The 24,726-nt window shown below is 35.9% G+C and overlaps 2 protein-coding genes across 5 annotated transcripts in view; one reads left to right on the plus strand and one right to left on the minus strand.

Annotated features, from left to right (window-relative positions):
- Window positions 1-24,726, minus strand: part of LOC131676529 (dopamine receptor 2) — a 66,049-nt gene that overhangs the window by 26,192 nt on the left and 15,131 nt on the right. For all 3 annotated transcript variants that reach the window (XM_058955610.1, XM_058955608.1, XM_058955609.1), the window contains exon 2: window positions 2,097-2,449. In XM_058955610.1, the coding sequence (XP_058811593.1) occupies window positions 2,097-2,197 (101 nt within the window). In that variant the 5' untranslated portion in view covers window positions 2,198-2,449. The remainder of the gene's footprint in view (window positions 1-2,096; window positions 2,450-24,726) is intronic.
- Window positions 17,417-21,157, plus strand: LOC131676530 (uncharacterized). Of its 2 annotated transcripts, XM_058955611.1 has the most exons (7): window positions 17,418-17,620; window positions 17,681-17,872; window positions 18,453-18,683; window positions 19,232-19,447; window positions 19,635-19,832; window positions 20,278-20,553; window positions 20,897-21,157. In XM_058955611.1, the coding sequence occupies exons 1-7, from the start codon at window positions 17,528-17,530 to the stop codon at window positions 20,960-20,962; spliced, it is 1,272 nt and encodes a 423-aa protein (XP_058811594.1). In that variant the 5' UTR covers window positions 17,418-17,527; the 3' UTR covers window positions 20,963-21,157. The 2 variants fall into 2 exon arrangements, with proteins under 2 accessions (XP_058811596.1, XP_058811594.1); XM_058955613.1 differs by lacking the exon at window positions 19,232-19,447 and having other exon boundaries at window positions 17,417-17,620.

Below are 24,726 nucleotides of genomic sequence, written 5' to 3' on the forward strand. Positions count from 1 at the left end.
TCTCATGTTAAAAGCAAATATTTTCTAAAGTCCCCCGAAATCAAAATTATTTTGATTACATAACTATATTAAGAAGATTATGTGAAAAATTCAGAATGGAACTCGAAGTGTTACGAGACATTTCAATTATAACAGGCCTTTCGCTGGGCGTTTAGTGTAAAATTGCCATGTTTTATGTTTATAATTGTAATATCTCGCAAAGAATTCCACTGCCAAATTTTTACACAATCTTTTTAACACGATTTTAATACTTAAAGAAAATAATAAATAAAAAATTTGGTCCAGCCTTAAAAAAATTCAATTTGTTTCAAGTAATTGCAAATTTCATAAGTTATATAACAAAAAAATTGTGATTTTTTTTGGTAAGCTTATTTGAAAACGCAACTTTTTTATTTAATATTTTTTTCCATATATCGAGTCGTTTCCGAGTTATCAGTGATTGAAAAATGTTCAATGTTATAGACTTCAAAAGTTCAAAAGCGAATAACTTGAAAAAAATATAATATTTAGCCAAACCAAAAAATACGTGTCAATTATTTTTAGCTAAAGAATGTAAGAAAACAGTTTGGAAGATGCTTGACGTTTATATTAAGCGCACATTGCTCTAATCTATTACAGAAATTCAATTTGCGTATGATTTAACTAACTTTCTTTATTCAGGCCAATATCTAGCATAAAATGAGTTTTGTTAGATACCATTACTAGCGATAAATGTTAATTTTGGGACAGTTTTTGTACTCAGTTTTCTATGAAACTTCTAATTTTTTATTATACAATTCGTTTACTTGAGTCGGTTCAATGCATTAGCTAAATGAAGCCTTGAGTCTTTAATATATTTCCACGATGTAAACAATGAAAATGATAAAACGCTAATGGTTGTCCAACAGATCTCGTGCGATTGACCTGTTTACTGATTGAGAAATATTTTTCATAACCAACCGCGTCTTGGTGGTCGTTCATATCTATCTTGTACACTTCCGTATTATTATCGTGGTAACTGCCATGGACATGGCAGTTCGCGAATATCTGATTTCATGTTTGTTTTGTCCCCTTACGGGCCACCAGTGTCGACTTCCTCAATGATGATGCTGACTGTTAATTTTGAGATACTAGACGCAGTTTTTGCCGTCAATACTATATGAACAGCAGCCACAAATTTTGCAATTGTTTGTTTTTCAGGTAATCGTATTGGAGACTATGGATGTGCAAAGATGTAACGTGTATGATGATATTATCGCATTGCGTTTTGTGCGTGCAGGGTCAGCTAGGACGAAATCCTAGCTGACCCTACCCGTCTAATTCCTAGATGTGTCCTTTATAATAAATTACATTTTTTCCAAATGTGACAGGAATCTTTTAATGGCCACGGTTCAAAGAAGTTAAGTTTGTTTATTGGGGCTTTAATCTCCTGGTCGTTCGCCCGCGGTTCAAGTAAGAGGTATCAGATCTTGTAGCCGAACATTGATTTTCTCATCATCCATATATATGAGAATCAACCACGTGTTACAAGTTGCAAAATGACTGGTTTCGCCTAGGCTAATTTGTTGAATAACATAAGTACTGAATGCCTGACAAGGTAGAACTCGTTAAAGGCGATGTTCGTAAGCATAACCTCTATTTTCACATTCAGCAAATATTTCCCATCATGAAATTCAGTTATGCAAAAATTCCAGAAGTCAATAGCCTCCACGTTTGGCTGGAGCACCACTTCTTGCTTCTACGATTCAATCATCCGACGGATCACCCCAGCAAGAATTAAAGTAACAGTTTCTTTTGTTCTTCCGACGAGTCACACAATATGAAAGGAAGTGTGTTATCAGACTCGGCATACTGAGTAGATATCGTGACCGATGTCTTCGGTGGCTCGAAATAGCAATCTTCCTCACCATTCTCCCATTAATTTGTTGAAACCAAACAAGATACAATTTTTTTACGAGTTACCGAAAAACATGTTGCTTCTTAAATTTATTTTTGAAAAGTTTCGGGGGGGGCTTTAGCCCCCTAGCCCCCCCCCTCTGGCTACGTGCCTGGTTTGATTAATAAAATACAATTACAATAACAAATATGTGTCGCGTGAAAGTAGCGCAAGAACTTACCACTGTGTGATGAAATCTGGGTTAATCGAATAGATGGGTGTTGTACGATTAACGTAATCGGTCGCATTGTAGTCTCCGCTGTCATAACCATCTGCATCCATTGTGGCGGCAATGTATGACGATCTGTAGTCCTGCCACACTCGCTATAGCCGCTGACGATCAATGATGACAATACACAGTAAACGTGATTCACCACGTATGAAAAAGAGCTTCATTTGTCGATCTAAATGTGGCGTATCGTACGCCAATCGATACGACTGACAGTTGTTTTAAATAATATACGCTGCCGTCACCTACGGAAGCTCATCGCATCCACAGTTACGAGCTACAGTACACGAATCAGATCTGAATACCTTGAGGGAGTTGAAAATGAGAAAGAGAAAAATCGAATTACCGACATTGATTAGAAGCGAAGCATCATGTTTTGATCACATAATTTCCTATTTACGATTCATTCGCTAGTCGGAGTAAACGGATTGCTCCTGTATCATTTCCTCATTAACACAGTAAATGCCACTTTAAAAGTTATCTTCATATCACCGGTAAATTCTACCAACCGATTTCTCTTGCTTCACAATATGTAGAGGAACTGTCAGGACATCGGTTCGATCGGGTAAAATTATATTGTAATCAGGAAGTCGCTCGGTGTAAACTCATTACTATAAAGTGGGCTTTCCCTAACATGTGAGAAGAAAATAATCATAGCTGGAACGGTGAGTGATTTTCCCATTTTCAAGCATAATGACTTTCTTCCTGTAAATTTCTGCACATAACATGATATTGAATGAAAAATAATGAAACGAGGAAAATTTTCATCATTATCAGAATGAGGCAGTGCAATATGTGCATATGCCAAAGCCACAAGCAATCCAAACATATTGACAAACTAGTTCATGGGTGATTTTAAGGACAAAATATTTCGTAATCCCAACAAGAAAAGTAAGTATAGTTAATTTTCACAGATGAAGGCTGAAGGCAACGATCGACAAGATTGAACGTTATTGAACGTAGTATTCGGAAAATATGTTTCTAACGAAAAATCCGTATATTATTTCCGGTATTAATATATTTTCTTTATTTCGAATAGATAGTATATTAAATCACGGGTTTAAGAAATGCAAGGTACTCGCGTTTTTCTAAAAAACAAATTCAAATCGAGTTTCCTCTTTTCATCTTTCAATTTGTGACAAGAACCTCACATTTGTTGGCTCCTCATAACCTTAGTTGCTATGACTTAATACATTTTTTTCAATTCCATTATTTGACGACTCAATACGTTAATATATGTTCTTTAATATTAAAATAGAATAAGAACCTACGTGACTAATGACAGGTTAATTAATTATTCACTGCTTATTGCGACTGAAATATTGATGAAAATTAGTATCGCTCGCATAATCGGTTCGTTCTGGTAAATTAAATCTCGTAGGAAGGTATTTTAGTCATAGAAAAGATATTTGAAACAAAGCTCTGCAAACAAAGTTCGAAAGATTTTCATTAGGCCACATCCAACCGCAAAGCTGTCGGATACATTTGAATAATCATTTTTTTTCTGGAATTAGAAACCCATTTTATGAAGTTACCCGACAAAAAATCGTTAATGTCCACGTGTACATCTACGGGTGGGGGTAATGGTGCATAAATTGTCCACGCTTATCCACGGTTGGGTAGAGATGTTAAAACACGAAGGTTTCTTTGCCCTTATGAACTAGTATTACATAGGATTCGACAAACAGCCTTTAATGATAACCAACCCTATATTACGGGTATTGATAAAGCTAACTAAAATTGTGTGATATGTTTCATCTGAGCGGATAAAGTCATCCATCTTGTGTATCTAACGTGCCGCGGAAATGAATAAACACAACATTTTGCAAACATTTTCCAGTTTGCTGACACTTTCGCAGTCAATACCATGCCTAAGCCCGGAATAATCAAATAGCTGGATGCAACGTATGAAATAGCATCGCGCGTATTGATCGGAGTGTGTGAATAGAAAACTGCCAAACGGCGAAATCGCACAGAATAAAACAACTGTGAAACATGGTGCATAGTCTATTTAGTAACCGGCTACATCATACTCCTGGGTGGAGTGAAATAATTAAAATATCCTATCTCAAATTCTAAAACTGCCACGGTTAAATGTCTTCCTTGTAAATAGTTTAAAATGATTCAACAGGATTTGTAATATAATACAAGAAAAAATATGATATCTTAATATTTGCACACTTCCCTTTACATACACATACCTTGTGGGAAAAGTTCTAACTTTTATTTATCGTGCCAATGAAAGCATCGAAAGGAGGAGAGTAGCACACCACATAACCTCACTACGCCTGTTTCCACTGGAATGAGGGTACAGTATGGTTTCAAAAGTTGACAACGATAGATTGCATGGCACGATGGCAACTTGTTGAGAAGAGATGATGAAGCCGAGAAGCATGATAATGAATCAACTAGTTTGTGTTATATTGCGGCCAGATAGGCGATGCAGAAAGAAGAGAGATGTCCTGAATTTTCTGTTGTACATCATTGGATGGTAGAAACGACAATTAAACGGTAAAAGGTATTGATTCTTAGTTTTACTGGTTTACATCACCCAGCCATGAATAAGCCTTTGATTCTATGTTCGACACCATGCCTTCGGATTCTGGTATCGTAAAGCATGAAATCACATAGTTAAAACATTTCTCCTTGCCTACCTACTCAGTCTGATGCTACATTACATATATGTATTGGAATATTCGGTCTAAGATACAAGAGTCCCTTTCCTTCAACTACATTTAGTTTACCCGCCAACATCTAGCAGGTATCAGACGTGATTTGAAGCTATTTTTAAACCACCATCATCACTTGCTTTCTATGTTGCAAAACTAACGAAAGCATAACAAAAACATGCCATAAATATTAAAGCAGCCTCATACACTTGTTTACAAACCAGTGCCAAAGGTATAAAGAATCTGGCTACATTATGGTGTTTGTTTGGGCAAAAGAGTGTTTCTGCGTCGTCCTACGAAAGAGGCAGAAAATTAAGACGAAGTGAACATCGAGGATTGGGAAACCGAAACCGAAATACTGGTCCACTTCTTGATTTAGAAACGAGAGGACGATCCGAATGCAGTAAAAAAGTAAGTAAAAAATCAAACGGAGACGATTCTTCGATTTGCAGTACATACTCTCATTCTCTGATCAATAATTAGATTTTTTTTTGCCACAACCCACTTTACCGACTAGTTGGAGAAACAGTGTGGCGTTGCTATCACGAAAATCAAATTTAAGAGGAAATTGATAGTGTAATTTTCGACATCTTGAATAACATACTCAGAGTTTTCCCTCAAATAAAATTGATTTTCTTTGTATATCGGTGTTATATTTGATATCATATTTTTTACAAATTCCATTAAGGAAAAGATTTTCATCTCAAACAATTAACTATCAAGAATATACAACTACCAAAAAAAATATATATAGCAATAGATGATGTGAGGCTACGAAGCTTATTTGTACTCGCTCCACTACCACAAAAAGGCACTTTTATCGCAGACAGTCACAAAAGGATCTTGATTTCTTGCTGTCTCCAATTAACTCCTTTCTTCCATCTCGTCGTTTGTATCTCAATCTCGTTGCTGATAAATCGTTTCCTACGACTACTTTTTCTGATGGAAAACTTTTCACAGCATTGACAGTAACCCCGTACTACTCACAAACAGTCTAAAAGAAACCGGATGTCGTGTTCTCGTTTGCGGGGGAGGTGATGACAAGCTAACGAGAAACGATGTGTTGAAGCTGAATTCCTGAACCCTGCTGATGTGGTGATAACGATAATGACGACAAACTGAAGAACTGTATCTTTCTATTCCCAGTGGGTTGAGGGATTCGACGAAAACTTGCAGATCGGTGCTTGACTTTTTGAGATTAAGGTCAAGTGGCACATTGCTAACGCTTCTAGTTTACAGTGGAAGCGTTAGCATGATGATTACAGAAAGAAACAAAAATGTCGTGGCAATAAAGTGGCAGGAGGTATACTGGAGATAACGTGCTCCAAAAGGAAACAGATAGTTAAACATAATTTTCTTGCAGGTTGGAGATGTTTTTTTGTTGTAGTTTATTACTGTGTCGCTTGTTTCGATCAGTTTTGCTTGATGTTTGGAAAAGAATATTTTATAAAACAAAATTTATAACCATATTTGTCAATGACAGCTTTATTTTCGCAGTAAAAAAATCACACTCCCTAATAATCAATAAGAAAGATGAGCCTGATTGTCCCGAGCACGGCTTACATATACTAGGCTAGCTCGTTAGAGTGTAAACATTTGACGAGAGCGCATCATAGAAATCGTCGGCGAAAACAATTACATGAAATTTATATATTGTTTGCTGCTAACGAATGATCGGCACCTGGTGAATCACAAGGAAGCTATGCGGATGTCCAAAACCTTTGCTATGATCAGAAAATTACAGTGGGATATGTTTTCTATGGCATGCATCCAAATTCCCGATTTACGCTAATAATCACATAGATGCACTGATTATCCACTGTGTCTGGTGTAATTATGGCGTAATTTACGTCAAAAATCCATTGCACACTATTTTTTCCACCGTGAGAGCTCAAATATAGTCAATTAACAACTTTCGAGAAATCCGTTTGTTTATCTCAACGATTTCTCTGACGTCACTGAAAACTGTCAATTCGCGGAATAGCAAGCCTCCTTTTTGTGAGCCGTGGTCCCGAGTATATTTCTACCCGACACGCGTGACACACATTGGGATTCATTTCCAAATCAGTACACGTGATAATTTAGCTCACTTGGATTACACGCAAAATGAAAGAGGATCATGTATAACTTCGTTATGCAGGAAAACAAAACGTTGTAATTGGCCGTGAATAGCAAGCAAATGTAGGTAGAAAAAACTCGACGCAGGATGATAATTAATTGTTTGAATTATGGCATATTTCACCGTTTTCGCTTCACTAACAAGTTCGCATTACTAGCAAAGGTTTTGGGAATTATATTTTAACACGGATTTTTTTCGTGGAGAACTCGTTGGCAGATTTGTGTATGTATTGTAGCGGATACATTATTGCATTTTATGGTTTTTTTTGTTGCTAATGACTAAAATTTCCAGTAAGTTTGCAACAGATATTCATATCATATAGTGTCGTATGTCGTATTTAACAACTCACCACTACCCCAGAAATTTTTTTTTTTTTCACGTTGTCATCAAATTTTCAATTTATGGCGTAAACTTAATAATTTCACCAAGCAAACAATTTATTTACAAAAAAAAATCGCAGCAGTGACAATATAGACAATAAAGTCCTAATGCATGAACAGAATCATTTTATTCCTTCACATATCATGACTTTTTATTCTTTACATGTGTTGCTATATTTTGGACAACTTCTTATAATTCTATCTCTTTCTACTGATATTTGTTTGTTTGGAAAAGTGTAAAGTTGCAATAAAAACCTTTTTTTTAGTTACAGTCCATCAAATAAATATTTAGTCTATTGCTATTCATAATAAATTGTATGCCCAACATTTGTCACAGACAAAGTTTTATGCAAGCTCGTAATGGTTCTGTGCAATTTCCCTATATTCACAAATAGGCTCATTGGGTAACTGTGAAACGATGTCGTATGGGGTACAGTGAAAATATTCTATTTTTGTTAGGCATCTTAAAAAATGAATTGATTTCGGCTTTCCACGGTAAATATTACTCAACGAGTGAAGAAATAGGTCAATTAGGGCAAGTTTTGTAGAAATTGTCTCTTCATACAGGATTGAACCTTATATATAGAGAATTTGAAACATGACACAATTTTGTGCAATTGCCGTATAAAGGTCATAGAGGTTAAAATAGGCTTCTGGAACCAACAAACAATGTGACAAAGATAATACGTTTCGCTATCAATGAATTTCAACTGACAAAACCATGATTCTTATAAGCTGTTCATTTTTGTGTTGAAAATATTATGATTCTCGCGAATGGTATAAAATCGGTGTTCTTGATATATACGGGACTGTGAACTTCCTAAAATGAATGAAAATGTCAAATTTTTGCGTTTGATTCAGTTAAAGAAGATGCACCGATTGGATCATCCACATGTCAACCACCATATGTATCGCTATCTGGTTTCATTTATTATTATTACTATGACATCCTAATTGCTTATTCGTAATTTTTCACAGTATGCACATTTTCAGTTAGTCAGTAATAGTTATAATTCCTATAACTTTAACAACACATCAGCAGAAACGAAACTCTAACTAGAATAAGATTACTCTTTCCATTTAGGTGATGCATCAAAGCTATGCTATACGATGACTGAGGAACAGAATTTCCCCATACTTATTTTAAGATGACTCTCGATGGATGCACTTTTACGTGGTAAATATGTCACCCAGTACATTGTCTGATGCGTTCCCATTTGGTCGTGAATGTTTCACTCATGTTCATTCAAACGACAGAGTTGAAACACTTACAAAAACCACTCCACTTGCGTACATGGAAAATAGAGAGCATGCTTTCCTCAAACTATGCCAAAATGCAAATATAATCTAACGTCATTTTTCACGGTAGTTAAGTTTGGTGAACCTTACATTGATATTAAGGCCATGACCCAGATAGGTTAAAAAGCTAAAAAACATTATTTTACGCAATACTGGGAGAAAATCACCATGCAAAAATTTTCTAAGAAATCTTTCTGTGTTTGATGTTGCTGTTGTTTCGCTTCTCATTCTGTATCGAAAGAACCCATTGTTCAGTCCATCATCTTTTTTACTGAGACAAACCGTTAGCAGCGGAACGTAAATCTTTAACATTGAACAGGTTATCACATCGTTTGTTGTGCCAAGCGTGTAAAAGAAATCGTTTTATCCCACCAGCAATTTTCCAAGCAATTTCGTCGTTATCTCTCTGAGCCTAAAAGGTAAAATATAAGACGCTTAAATCGAACGGAAAACAACAGGAATATGTGCGGTTGGTCGACCAGTGTCACTACGATATTCCCTTACGTTAGCCTAGCCAACGCTGCTTCGTATTTCATCGTTATCACATTATTCAACTTCATACATCCACGCATTCACCCCGCAGCAGGTGATGATATACCTCGCGTTCTGAAGAACATAACCCCTTTTTGTTGGATGTGGTTTCAGTTTTCACTATCTGGGGATAATCGGTTGGAAGAAACGTTTCGGTTTGATGAAAATGGTTTTTCCTTGTTTACCGGCAAGAAATTTAGCATCTCCGTTATTAATTAAAATGCTACTGTTAGTGTGGTGAAAACAGTCAACCAAATTGACGGAAACTATTCATGCACTAATTTCCGACCTACTACACGCAGAAAATGACACCATCACTAAATTAAAGTGGATGATTCCTTATTGAAATCATTAGTCAGGATACCTACGATATTTCTTTGCATACTATCGATGGTTTCGGTTTAAATTTTCGTTCCTAAGAAGCTGTATTAACACAAAATTGTTTGAAAATAACTCGTGGTAGAGCGAAATGAAAATTTTAAGCGAGGACCCTTCTTTTCATCTCAACTTTTGAGCCAATACGCAATAGCAATCGCTTCCATAACTAATAACGTGTACTAATGGGTAAGACAAATAAGGAAACTAAGATAAATTTAAAAAAAAACAGTTAACATAGTTCAGCCCTTTATTCATACATTCATCAACTCCGTAAAATCCACCGACCTACTGACAGCGTTGATAAAGCTATAAGCTGAGGAATAGATAAAGCATTAGGAACTGTCAAGATAATTTCGTATATCCAGACAATCTCATAAGACTGTGTAGTGGAATTCGCTGCGAGCACTAACGAGAAGCTGGTGGAAGAGTGAGAAGATAACCACCAAACCTCACTAGAATCTATTGGCACATGCACTGAACGATGCAAAGCGAAATGGGATGGTGGTAATATAGTTAGAAGATTATGGTGATGATCAGATTTGTGCTTCAGTAATGGAGACAAAGGTGTTGAAAACTCACACGCACTCAATTAATTCCATGATAAAGTTTACTCGAACAATGCGAGTCACTAGTTGCTGAAAGCAACAATGTTAGGGGGTCTGGTGTTAAAACACGTTAATCAAATTCAATAGTTTCTAATATTATATTTAGTAACTGAGATACCAAATTCTCCTCATAGGTTTCACGTTGGATATACTTTCAGCCCGATTGGTAATAATACATTGACAGAACATATTTTTTAAACATTGAACATTTTCTGATAAGTGCCATAAATGTTAGTCCTAGGTGAAATAAAAAAGTTTTCCTCTAATATATTTGTACATCGAGTAACGTTAACTGGAACTCATAAACACTATTATAAACTTATTTAATAATCATTTGTGTCTTCCATTCAGTTCAAATCTTATTGATATAATTTTGATCATTCTAATAAGATTCGAAGAGTTTATATTTATTTCCTTCGAAGAAACTTAAAACAACGACTATACCCCATTTTACCGTTAATACTATAACTTATAGTAATTTATAATTTAATAATTTATTCGACAATATGTCTTCTGTTCGCAACGCATTTCCAATTCAATATATTGAGTGTTCAGCCATTAGTGATAACTTTCCATCCTTATTGCTTATTTAATTTGTTATTTACTATTAAAATAAAATTGGGTTCACAGTTAAGAAATTTTTATGTAAAATTTACTTGTTCAGCGAGAAGCTAAACTGATCTTAAATGACTTTTTCAAATCTAAGGAAAAGCTACATTTATAGGTCTACATATTTTAAGAATTAGGTTCATGATGTGGAACAAATCTCAGCATACTTCTAGTAGCAGTAGACAATAGAATATATTTGCCTACAAAACACCACAGGAGAATAAATTTGCATGCTATAGGCCAATAGAATTTGTATTTGTATAGGAAAATAAATATTAGAAACCTTCTTGGATCCATCTACCAGTGGTTAAGGTTTGACTATCCTAACTCTGTGTTGAAAAATTGGTGGCTTCTTGGTTTAACAATTAAAAAGTAATCGATTAAAAGGTTTGTGGCAACGAAACCGGTATCCACAACGAACAATTTCATTGCAATGTGCACTTAATAGCATTAAAACGGATTAAAATATTTGCTCCTTTACATTCGATAAATAACTCGTGATCAGATAATAAAAAACACGCCCAACGAGTATCACAAAGAGTGCTGATTTTGTCAGTGATTACATATTCTTTCCACAATCGTAAATGTAAAACTCAACCATTTGAACGTTTAGCGCCATCATGGAGCGTGAAAGCTATATCGGCTAAATACATTTGAATATAAATGTGTTTCTGTTCACCTTCTATTTCGGTTAGTAGGTAACTAGCTTTTCACATTCCAATTGGTGGCTAATGGTACAGACGTACGGAAGTAAAAACAATCGAGGGGAAAGCAAACCGATGAATAATTTACCCAATTCCTATTGCTCTTTTTCATCTCCCTCTGACCCCCCCCCCCCCACCCTCTCTTTCTTGATCACTCCTTTCTGGACATAGGATTATTTTATCCGATTACAATTCATGGATATGCAGTTTCCGTAGAAATTCATTGCGTATGAAATACTGCTTAATAATACAGAAATCTATATAGGGTAATGTGCCTATAAATATGATAAATTTTTGCAACGAAGTACAACAAACGTCCAGGTTCAACCCTACACGATTGCGTTGAATAAAGCCACAGGTGGAATTGAGAGTAATGTGGAAATGGGCTGTGAGTAGTATTACCCACTCGCTAAACTTATCTATCATCAATCCCTACCCTTTCCACCCACAAAGCAACGTACTACCCACTCGAGCGAAACTCGTACCGCCGGACCAGACATCCTACCTAAATGAAAATGATAATCGCGTCTAGTCTCAACGTGATCCAATGAATCGACAATATTCCCTATTAGATCCCATATGGCACACCTTCAAGGAAATCTCTTCATCGCCGATGTGCGTTATTTGATTTGCATGGGCGTTCTTCTGCTTAACCAATAAAGCTACAAAGAGAATAATACGAGTTAATCCGCATTTTTCCCAATGTGAATAGGTTTCCCAAGTGATTCAAATTATATCCAGCGAGAAATGGTTTCTATTTGGATGGAATAGATTGCCCAAACCGGATTTGTTCTTCTTTCTGGAAGCAGAAATATTAAACATGTTGTTCGTTTCGCTTGTCGTATTACTTTTTCGTCATTCCTACGACGGTAATCTGTTTCGTATCGATTTTCCCGAACAGCGTAGATACGAGCTATTTTAATTTGTGTGCTTTTCCGAAAAATCCTCAATGAATGTAAGAGTAATTTATATGCCAAGCTGTCAAACAATGTCAAATATAAAACAAAACCTTGTCCCGTATCCAATACTTTAGGAATAAAACGAGTAACTTTGCTTTGGATGTAGACGGAGGATAATTTATTCATTCTATCTGCAGTGTCTTAACTTGAATCAATATATTCATAATCAACCCATCTGGGAAGAGTTTCCCTACAGTCATAGTGATAATATACACTATACAAACTAGCACCAAGATATTGACGTTGTGCTGTTAGTTGAAAATGAGATTTATTTCGAGCTTAAAGATCAGTTGCTTGGTAGTTGTGATGGGTCACGATTTCGAAAAAACCGGTTCAAGGAGATGAGTTCGGTTTGGATATTTGAGAAAACCCCCTGAACCAGGTTGTGATCTGAACGCAAAGATAGTGCAACAAGTTTTTTTTTCCTGATATGCACAATTTTAGTCTGGAATAACCCAGAGTATAAAGCATTGCAAAGGGGTAATTGATAATCCATCTGCCAGTGTGATGGGGCCATTTTTGTATAAACATTTTAATGTACATTTGTTTCCTTGGTGCTTCGCGCAATTTTTAATTGTTTTTGCAGTTTACGAAAAAAATATCATAAACTACTTTTTTCTGGAGACTGATGTAGATCAATTATCCGCTCGATCGATTCAGTCGTCACGATCTGGACATCCAACAAAACGAAACTTTCTAAAAATAACTCTGGGGTCTGTAATGGCTGCGCACACCACAAAGGCGAGCTTCTAGATCAGTGGTTTTCAAACTTTTGCTTGAGAGCGATGTGATTTACAAACGATTTTGTCTCTTCAGTATTGTGAAAGCGAAAGCTCGTGTTTACGCGATATGAACTCGTTGTGCAAATAAGTACTTAACAAACAAACAGTCAGAATAATCCAGAAAATGCTCTATTGTTTTCAGTCAAACTGTTCCAGTAAAAAATATGTTGAGCTTTTTTCCCTGCCAGTTGGTTTACAAACCAAATCAAGATATTGTTCTCTAATCTGATTGTTAACTCTTTCAAGCTCTAATTTTGCTTAGAGCATATAGGATTTAAAAACAATTTTTCCTTAATGCTGTTGGGATGAAAAAACTCGAAAAACCTGTTTTGATCAAAATAGGTGCTACTCTAGCATTGCTAGAAGCTGCTCAGCTTCAGATATTAAATACAATTGTCATAGAATAGTTAGTTTTTTATTCGATTAGTTACAGGTTTTACCAGTTTTGAATAATATTTCAAGACATCGATTATATATCAAAATTTCATTTTTGCTTCTAACTGAAATTTTCGCCGGCAACAATATTACAGAGAAATCAAATGAGACAAATTATAATAACTTAAGTTCTACTAACATTACCTATAACTATTGATGCTAAAGTTAAATGTAATAATCCCAGATATTATCCATACTTGTTTTTGTCAGCAAATCTTGCATAAACTAGAAATTATAGTTGTTTTGAAACTGAAATACATAGTAATAAATTATTTATGTATACGCAACCCGAAGCGAACGAGCTTCCTTGTAACCTGCAACCATGAGTTAATTTGTGGTATCCCTAATTCATGTCTCTTGAAATTTGAATTATTGGAAAATACCCATAAAACCAACACATTATTATTATGCTTTATTAAAACCGAAACATCTCATATTTTACTGTAAAATACGCTCACTTTTCTCCAAAATAATAAGGAGAAAATTTATTTTCTTTCTGTGGTTCATCGATAGGCTATACACATTGTGCATTCTCATAAAAAAATCAAGTCAATTCGTTGATTAGTTTTTGAGTTATCGTGTTCGCCAATTCGAAAAACGCGGCTTTCGAGAAAAGCGCTATTTAAGGATGTCCCACATCAAATTGCATCACGGAAAAACGCTGTAGAAAATAACCCATTGCATGACTGTTTAAAACAAAAGTAGTTCAGCGTGGCCATCGAGATTGCGGAGACTATTCTAGAGGTTCAATACTAACAATTAAGCGGATAAAAAAGAAGTCGATTTATTGCCCACTACACCAGACCCCTTAATCCAGGGTATTTTTCACCACGGTTTGCATCGTCTAACGAGACAAATTGTAGTCCTCGGCTATTTGGTTTATGGATCTGACCGGATTGTGACATCATATGGTGGCCACAGCTTTAATCAATGCCTTTTCCCCTTACAGAACGAGGCCTTCTCGATCCTGGACGTCTAGATGCTCCACTTCCATCTAGCAATTTTCGATTCATACCGAGCAACTTCGGTATGTCTCCAACGGACTTCTGTTTCCTTGATAGTTCCAAAACTATACCGCACTTGAATTTCCACTGCATAGTTCTGAAATTTAAGGGGGCGTGCATAGCGTAGTTGGTAAATCGATTGTCTTATACGCAGCTCACCTCGGTTCGAATCCCAGCCCCGACCATTGGGTTAGAGATTTTTCTAACCCGAAGAGGAAACTGACATTAAGGTAAAAATCTCTATAATCGAAATAAAAAAAAGTTCTGAAATTTAAGAATATTATTAATAAATTAGTACATTTATTTTATCCCAGAAGAGAGTATTTTCACATATACTTGACTTTGAATTTTTCCCAGCGAATTGCAATTGAATTTCGACGGATCAAACCAATGGAACCGATTTAAAAAGCAACCCTGTATTTGTGATAAGATGATAGAGGTTTGAGCTCATTAGGCTTAAGAGGTTACACCACTGTAGAATTTAAAAAAAAACTATTTTCTTTTTATTAGTCTAAAATGTTCTTTAGGATGTTAAAAATTACATGCAAAAACATGGAAAACGAAAACAGTACATAAATGTTCAAATTTTCAAATCTGCCGCAACGCGTCTTATGTATATCCCGTGTGTACTGAAAACTTTAACCGTGTTTTTTCTCAAAACCACTTTTTTCGAGCTGGCCGGAAATGTGACTCGAACATTTTTCATTTTTGATCGCTTTGAAATTTTTACAGCATATTCAAAATTTATTTCTCCAGCGACGTACGTTGAATTTTATTTTATAATTGCTTAATTTTTTTTAATTAACAATTTTGTGTCGATTTTTATGACATTTTCGGCGTTTTTTCACTCAAAAGTGCGCCATTTCGCGTAAAATCATAATATCAAAAAAAAAAATCCTACGCATGTCGCTTTCGATTGATAAAAGAAATCAGAAAAACTTTAGTTTTTGGCTCTAGGTCAAAAATTACGGGTGATAGGTTTCCGGCCGTGAGCCCCTTCCAAAAAACGCGCAAGGGTAGAAATGCTGCACATCCGCCGACATCTTGCGATGAAATTGCTCGAACAAATTATTTTGTGTGATTCAATACTTATGTTATAAATCCCATTTAACAAGATCTCGATTCACCTCTTTATTGCGCCAAGAAAAATTTTGGCTATTTTTTCGTGCTCTACAGTGGTGTAATCCCTTAAGCTAATTGACGGGAGCAGTATGTTAGATCAAAAATCTCCTAGCAGATCGTGCAAATGTGGGCCTCCATCAAGTTATATACAGATTCGTGATATTTAGACTTTTCTTCAATTCTTCAGCCTCGCTATATCTGAGCTTGGGCATTAGCATTACTGTCAATTATGAGTGTTAACCCTTTTTTACAAGAGTGTCATGGACGTTTCTGTTTTCATATTTCGTAGTTTCCTATACACATTTCTTTTTATTTTGTCGATGACTTCGTAAATGATTTCGGTACATAACCAGAAGCACTTGTCAATCCAGTGAAATATTTATAACTACTACTATAGGCTCATTGTGTAGCAACGATATGCACCAAGCAAAAAAACACATATGAAGCCGCATTCAAGTAATCAGTAAACGAAGAGTAGAGGTACATGTTACAAGCAAATAGACTGATTGGTTAGACACCACTTTGTGATCCGTAAACCCAACACTAATCAAGTGGATAAATCTTTGCTCAAACTAATTACTCGTAAAATACATTCACTCAGCGCCGATTAATATCCGTTAGCTAGTATCTGATAGTTATACACTACCGCGGACTTTGAAGTGGAGGAGCCGGTATACACAAGAAGGATCCTAGTGTACCGTCTCGTACTATGCAGATCAAAGATAGAAAATAATAATTGATCTGTTTGCTACAGTTGTTGGCAGGGAAGGAAGAACCAACCACTATATGCGCTAATTCAGCCACACGCTAACCGGTTCATTCTTAGAAAGTCGGAACAAATTTACAGAAAGCCTTGTGTAAACATAATATCGAGAGTTATAGGCACAGCAATTTACACATAACTTGCGTGGGGAAACCCGTTGAACTGCTTGTATCAAAAGTGGTACTGTAACAACAGACGGTTGTGGTGGGGCATGAAATAGATATGTACCCACCAAATTCAAATAAACACTAGCTGAATCATTTGCATAGTGTCACGACTTCGTCATTACCAAGCCCTCACACCGCATCCGAATAGCCATGATCGTGATGTTTAATGAATATCGGGGCGAATGCATTCAATAATCATCAAGGTGAAGGGAAAACGAGCTGAGTGCTGATTCATTGCTTTGAGATATTTAAGTAACTTCTTCTTAGCATCTTATACGCCCGATTGCAGTCAATTATAAAATTAACATTCCAAAATCCATGATATCTTTAGATTCGACTTGAATCCTACGATGTTTTTATTTGACACCGCAACTCAATTGAAGACAATTAAGATCAAAAAAATTTATAACAATTCGATGCTTAAATTTAAGATTTCTTACATTAATCAATGTATGTTTACTTTACCAAGGCAATCGAACAAATAAAAACTGAATAAAACATTCGTTTTACATCTACCACTTCTAAACCCAACATCAATTATTGACAAAGATAGAAGAGTAAACAGTGCAGAAAGAATGGAATGGAAAATAAAAACAAAAACAAAACACGGAAAACCCGTACAGATTAATTCACCGGTATGGTGTACGACGTCATCGATGACGGTTAATGGCGATTCCGTTTCGAAGTTTCGACCAACTTGCTTATGGCTGTGAGCAGTTTCGAGGCAGGTTAAGCTTCTCTCGGGCGCCCTGCGCTGCAGTCTCAAACCGACGATCGGAAGCACCAGACGCAATTTTCAGTCGGTTTTCATTAAACTGCAGTTTTGTGGATCAAAGTGAGGCAAATTGTTTCGCGAAATGAAGCAGTTGATTTTTCTACTTTTGGTAGCGGTAACAATTGGCCCTATTAAGGCTCAGAGCAATCGACAGTGTGCTGCGAACGGAGAATACGTAATTATCCAAAATGTTTTGCGTAGTTTTTATTGAATAATCGAACATTCTCCATTTCAGTGCTTGACGCACAGTGAATGTTGCTCAGGAAGTTGTCTGAGTTTCTCATACAAATGTGTCCCAGTACCACCAGGCCCAAATATTGGAACAACATTCGTTCCAGTTACCGTTGATACCTCAAATCGTTTTGGTGGTTCAGATGATGGTGGTGCAAGCATTACGCAAAAAACTTGCGCCAGAAATGGTGAATATGTAAGTTTTGTGCCGAATTTTTCACTAAACTTTTCACGTGATAGAATTGTGCCGAGATAAACTGGAAAAGCCAGTTTTCAGTTAAGCATCAGAACACAAAGTCGTGGCATAGAATTAATGTAGATCATTACGAAGGTTACGCCCCTCAATTTTTTATGGTTCAATGTGTAAATCGCATTTAGCTACGTTCCATTTTATTCTGGTTCCGTTTCTTTTAGTTGTGTCGCTGTGATTTGTAAAATAGCTGAATAATATAACAATTGCCCAAATAGTTTTAATTGCTATAGTGCGCATTTTATGCACGTGTGCACGATATTTTGTTGAAAAAATGTTTGAAATTCCATATCGTAAACGATATTTGGTTGAAAAAATGTTTGAAGTTCCATATCGTAAGACAAATATGTTTTGAATGTTCAATGTTCTGGTTTCAAGTACTTTATAAAGCACGCCGCGATATTGTGTATTTTCTGACGAACTGATAACCCTTAGCTGTCTGAGTGAGGTCCATAGTTCAAACAAATATGATAGACGGACTGTTTGTTTCTTTTTTCGTCTTTCTGTTTACATATTGACTGTGCAGTGCCAAACCCACGCCGAATGCTGCTCGGGAAGCTGTTTGAGTTTTTCGTACAAATGTGTCCCTGTTCCTGGAACAAGCTCGCAGTCACAACCTCCAGTCCAAACTACCGCTCCAAGTCAGGGAGTTAGCAGCACAGTTGATTTGGGAAATCGCGTAGGAGAAGGTCAAAGTACGGCACCGGTAAACAATATTACACCACCTCCGAAGAAATGCGCGGCTCTAGGAGAATACGTGAGTATCAGTGTTCAGTACTATTGCTATATAAGAAGTTCGTCGGTTGTATAGAAACAAAAAAGCTATTGAAAACCCAATTCCCACCTACATGTAGAACAAACTTCTTATGTTGTACCGTAAAGACGCATCACCAGATAATGATTGATTATTGATATATGAGTATATATGCAATGACTAAAATTTTAAAGCTGAATTCGGATAAACAACTTTACTTTCAATAAGGAAACATTTCACATGAAACTTAATATTCTTTGGATTTTCAAATCTGTGCCATTGATAACTATATCAAAGAAATTTGAACGTTATAGTTAGTGCCGGATAAAATTCATTAGGAATACCAAATTTTTTGATGTTCAAATCTAGATGACTTCTTCAGTGGTTTACAGAAAACTTCTTATGCTATATATGGGTCTCAAGAGCCAAGCCTAATGAAAATGTGATACATAATACTCTTATTTATTTGAGTGTCGAATCAATCAGTAACATCCCCAAGATGAAGCCCGAGAAGAATCGGATACTTTATCCTATATTCTATCTCTCACCAGTGCCTTAACTCAGCTGAATGCTGCTTTGGAGCTTGTCTAAGTTTCTCGTATAAATGTGTCACCAACCCGCAGCTAGATGTTGTAGGACGAACCGAACCGGTTCGACCTTCGTCGCCATCGAGTGCCCCAGTTTCAGTAGGTCTCATCAATCGCTTCGACGGCAACACTGATGCTTCTACACAGAAACCACAAAAATGCGCAGCAGTTGGCGAATATGTAATTATTCAGCAATTAACCTTTACATACACCACGACTTGTAGCTTTAAATACACATCTATAGATCACACTTTTACCAACAAACGATTGAAGCTTAATATTATTTATTTTTTCTGCTCTCATCCTATACAATTCTTCATGCCCTCCGTCCCTATCCTGAACTAACGCTGCTCCGGTTAATCTACAGTGTCTTACTTCATCTGAATGTTGCTCGAAAAGTTGTCTGAGCTTCTCATACAAATGTGTGCAAACCTACGACCTAGCCACACAGCAGAACACGCAGTTGGGAATCCCGGTGCAGCTACCATCCGTCAGTAACAGTGCTATCGATACGACCAATCGCTTTGGCGGTAGCGAAAGGCAGTGCACTTCCAATGGATTATACGTAAGTGATATAAACATGACATTTTTATAGAGGTTTCAAGGTCTCTTTACGGGCTAGAAAAATCTCTTTAGGAAAAGTTGTAACCCTATGTGCGGGGTTGGGAATTGAACCCAGGTGAGCTGCGTACAACGCAATCGATTTACCAACTACACTATGCCCGCTCCCTATACACAATAACATGGATACATATGGTAGATGGTATCTGTTTTAGATCAACTATAAATTAATATTGCTTTTTCAGAAATCAACAAAATTTAATTAGTTTTCGATAAACTAGATAAGGATACCAATTTCTAAGAACGGTTTCGTTTTCATCTGACTGGCAAAAAAGCGATCGATTACATTTCCCCTCTACATTTGATTAACGGCTTGTAAAACGTGTTTCTATTTGTTCTTCATTTACTTTCTTGCAACTCACGATTTATATCCGGTTGGCGCTTATCAGTGCTTCCATAACCGCGAATGCTGCTCAGGGGCCTGCTACAAGTCATTCTGCCAGACGGAAATTAAGCTGGGAGTTCCAGAGTCGGAGCTTACACGGCCATCGATTTCGAACGGACCGTATGTTCAGGTCAATAGTTTAGATGACCTGATAACGCGCTTTGGTGGTACTTCCCAGAGGGCCGATGATGATTCCAATGCGAGTGGTACGATAAATCGAAGCAACGTGCTCCAAGCTCGGGATGGAACCGCAAGACAGTGCGCGGTTGTTGGTGCTTCGGTGAGTATTTTGTTGATTGATATTCCTCAGTGGGAGTTTTTGGGTAGAACGAGTGTCGGGATGGAATCCGATTGTTTGCATGTCTAAATATAATTACGTATTGAGATACAGTAGTGATTAATTACAGGAAGTTTCTTTTCCTTTTGCCGCGGGTTGCATTTGACACAGGACATAGAAGCATAACGATAAAATAAAATAAATTTCCAATATCGGTAAAAACGGTACATCCGCAAAACACAACTCGGTGAAACAGAAAAAAACATTAGTGTTCAAATTATGTAATCAGGAGAGATCAATAGTATCAATTCCAAATACTAATTCATTCTTGTCGTGTTGATTTCAGTGCTCTCGTCATCAGGATTGCTGCTCGCAGAGATGCCATTCATATCGACGCAAATGCGTAACTTAGACGAAGGTGCAACAGAGAGGCATATTTGATGAGCAGACTGTTTTTTCATCCCGACGGAGTGGAAAATTTAGAGTAGATACTAATAGCTCAAACTGATTTTATAGTAAATACGACGAACGGTTGGTAGCTTCTACCCGCTTTTGTTACTATGGATCAGTTTCATTCGATTTTAATCAACATTTATTAAATATATATATATATATATATATATATATATATATATATATATATATATATATATATATATATATATATATATATATATATATATATATATATATATATATATATATATATATATATATATATATATATATATATATATATATATATATATATATATATATATATATATATATATATATATATATATATATATATATTTATGTTGCTGTGATGATGAACAATCCCAGATGATATTTGAGGAGAAAGAGCAAGTGAAAGTACGAGACGGAAATAATAAATAATCATGAGTCGAATGTCAGTGTTTTCTATTTATATGACCTCAAGTATGCAGTATGAAAGTGATGATGGATGATTAGTTTTTGCTTTAGAGAACAATAACGTGAAAAAATCTTGAAAATTGACAAGTAAAAAATAGTATATATGTTTCGCGTAGGTAATGATGAACACTGTAACTGTTATTTGTTGAAAGAAGTAAGCTCGATTTTGGTGCAACAGAAAAGAATAAATTGGCCGAAATGTCCAACACCTGTATGGATGACATGGGAAATGCGTTCCTCTAGCAAAAAGTAATATTTGTTGTGTTTTCTTGATGAAGCGCCGCGAAATTAGTGTATTACCGTACAGCTAAAATCACTCATGGTCGGACGTTAACGTAAATACGTTGACTGGAAGTGAAACCATGACGACGAAATTTGCAATGAGTTTTTATTGTTCTAGTGCAAATTCAAATAAATACAGATATTATTAGGAACAATCCATTTTAATTATAGTATTACAATCAAACTGGTATCCAAATATATGCTACGAACAAACTAAATAATTTAAACTGTAAATAATTACTGTAAACTATACGAGATTATCGGTTACGCTGGTCAAATCGTCAAGTTTAGAATCTACCTATACACACCGAGCAAAACGTGAAAAATTTATTTGTCAGTTTGTCGTTTCACTTTAGACAACGAAACAATGTGTAGCTTGACCATTTCTCAGGCGTACAAACAAGTAGGGTGGGTGCTCCAGTATATGCAGTAGTATCAATAGTTTGGGATATTCGCTTATTTTTAGTCAAGTTATCGCGAAATATTCGATTATACTCGAATTATGTGAGCTCTTTTGCACATACAATAAAACTAATTTAAAGAGAAGATTCAGTTAACTGTAGGAACTAAAATTAGCAACAGCATCAACTGGGATATGCGTTCCTACACCAAATTAGGCTGTTTTATATAAAAATAAGCTTTAACGCAAATCGATTGATATAATAAGTTTTCTTTAGTAGTGCAACAAATGGTTCATCGACCCTACAGGTAACAGCGACCCACATGCTCTGAAAATAAGCGGAAACAAAGGCGCGGCATGTGTACACTGTACATGAGTCTTGATTTTAAAAGCATTTACTTGTACCACCGCTAGCCCAGCACGGTCACAAAAATGAGTGCCCTGTCGACCGTCCAACAATTTGGGCCATCCCGAATGGAAGAATGAAGTTAGTGAATGTTGGAAGTACGAAGATGATACCGTTCAGGCGCTTAAGGTAATTCCCCTTACACACCAACAAAACCAGATTTTCCATAGAGCACCATTGCCTCAAGCAAGTCGAAATATATTCATCATTCCCACGATTTAACTACCAGAAACGCCCAACGTTGAATTTCATACATGCATCAAGAGAACGGTAAATAAATGCATATTATATCCCATACAGGTATGCACTTCAAAAAATTGCATCTACTGGCCTAATTCCAAATTGAAGTTTTCAACACACGATTTTTTCGATAAATATCAAACTTTCACTCAGCTGCAAATGAGGAAGTCAATTTTAAATAGTTTGAATTGAGTTAATATGTCCAAAAGCTTACAAATTACATCTCTGCAATCTCGAATTCTATATTAATTTAAAATCAGCTTATATTTAGTTACTGTAGTATTAGCCATATTTCAAATGATTCCCCAAAAACAACCGTTCCGGATGACAACTCTAAGCGACACCGTCAACCTGTTTGCATTTCAGAAAGCACATAAACGGTAACAAGTTAAGATTTTTTTTGTGTGACCGTCTACAGTATCTGGCAAGCGTCTAAGGCAGAATTATCTTTCACCCCTATAAGCGATGGGCCCATAAAAACTACCGCAAGGAAAGCTGTTGTATACGTCTTTTCGCTTCTATCGGATGAAAAGGAACCCATTCGAAAAGGAAAATCCCGATTCCAGTTACTCGGTTCACAGTCAAGCCGAGTAAGCGAATCATAAAATTCAGCCTCAAATTGCAGTCACGAGCAAAACAAACGTTGACATTTATTTCGATTCATCCGATATATTAGAACTTTAAAAGCAAGCAAGCAATTACTTCAGCTACTAAATGTTTTCATATCAATCAGAAAGCTTTGTGGTGTGTCCTATTTACCCCGCTCGGTGTGTCCCAAGAGAGGAGATTTATGGTTTCAAAAATATTTCAAGACTAAAAGAATTATTATTATATTTACTAAGAATTTTCGGGTTAAATTTACCTTTTTTATTTCGATTATAGAGGTTTTAACCTTAGGGTCATTCGCCACCTATTCACTTTGAAATCCTTTCATATTATAGTATTCAGATTTTTCGGATTAAGCGGTACAATCTCGGATCTAATAACCTGCTCAGGCCTTACAGAAAATGTCCCGCATTTTCAATGCATCACCATTCAAAATGAGCAACAATTGTAATTTATGTTTACTTCTATCTATACTAACAAAACTAAATTTCAACTAAATTTCAACAGAGACTTTATCTTAAAAATTCTCGATGAAATAAAAGCAAGAGTGAATTTTTATTTTGCATTTTGGAATATTTTCTCGAGATTAAAATAGTTCAACGTCTCAAAAATGCTTAGTGTTGAAGCTTCCCGTGCTGTTGATTTTTGTTTGATAAAATGCTACTGTAGGAGACAAACGGTTAAACCGTCGGGAAACTCTAAGCTTACTCATATGACCCTATACCACGTATTTCTAAACTTTCTTGCTTCATGGCTCTTAATAAGAAATATATTTCACACCTTACAGCACCTTGCTAATTGAATATCGTTGCAACCTAAAAAAAAGATAAATGGACTAACTCTTAGTCGTTAAAAAAAGAAAAAAAAGTAGAAGATATCCCTATTAATTTTCAATTTCATGCAATTAAGCACATTTCACGTGAATTATTTCACAATATTTTAAATTTTCCATGAAATGTAATATAGTTGTGTCCAGCTGCTAGCGACGAATGTTAAATATCTCCTGATTTTAATCAGATAGTTTGTCTTTGTTGTCAATTGTCGACATTTGAAATTTTTCAAAAAAAATTCTCTAACCCGAATGTCTTCCAAAACTGCTATAACTTTTAAAGTATTTATGATTGATGCTTGGTGTCTCCAGGAAAGTTGTTTGCAAAAGTAAGAGCTACAAAATTTATTGGCGGCATCAAAAAATTAGTTAGCATGTTACTGAAATAATACATTATAATGCACAAAAATTTTGATCAATTAGCCTCACCCAAATTTCTAAAATATTCGCAAAAAATTGTTTTTTTTTTCACGTTGAAACCCAAGATATTCTTTTATA

Source organism: Topomyia yanbarensis, chromosome 1 (genome assembly GCF_030247195.1).
Source record: "Topomyia yanbarensis strain Yona2022 chromosome 1, ASM3024719v1, whole genome shotgun sequence".
NCBI lineage: Eukaryota > Metazoa > Arthropoda > Insecta > Diptera > Culicidae > Topomyia > Topomyia yanbarensis.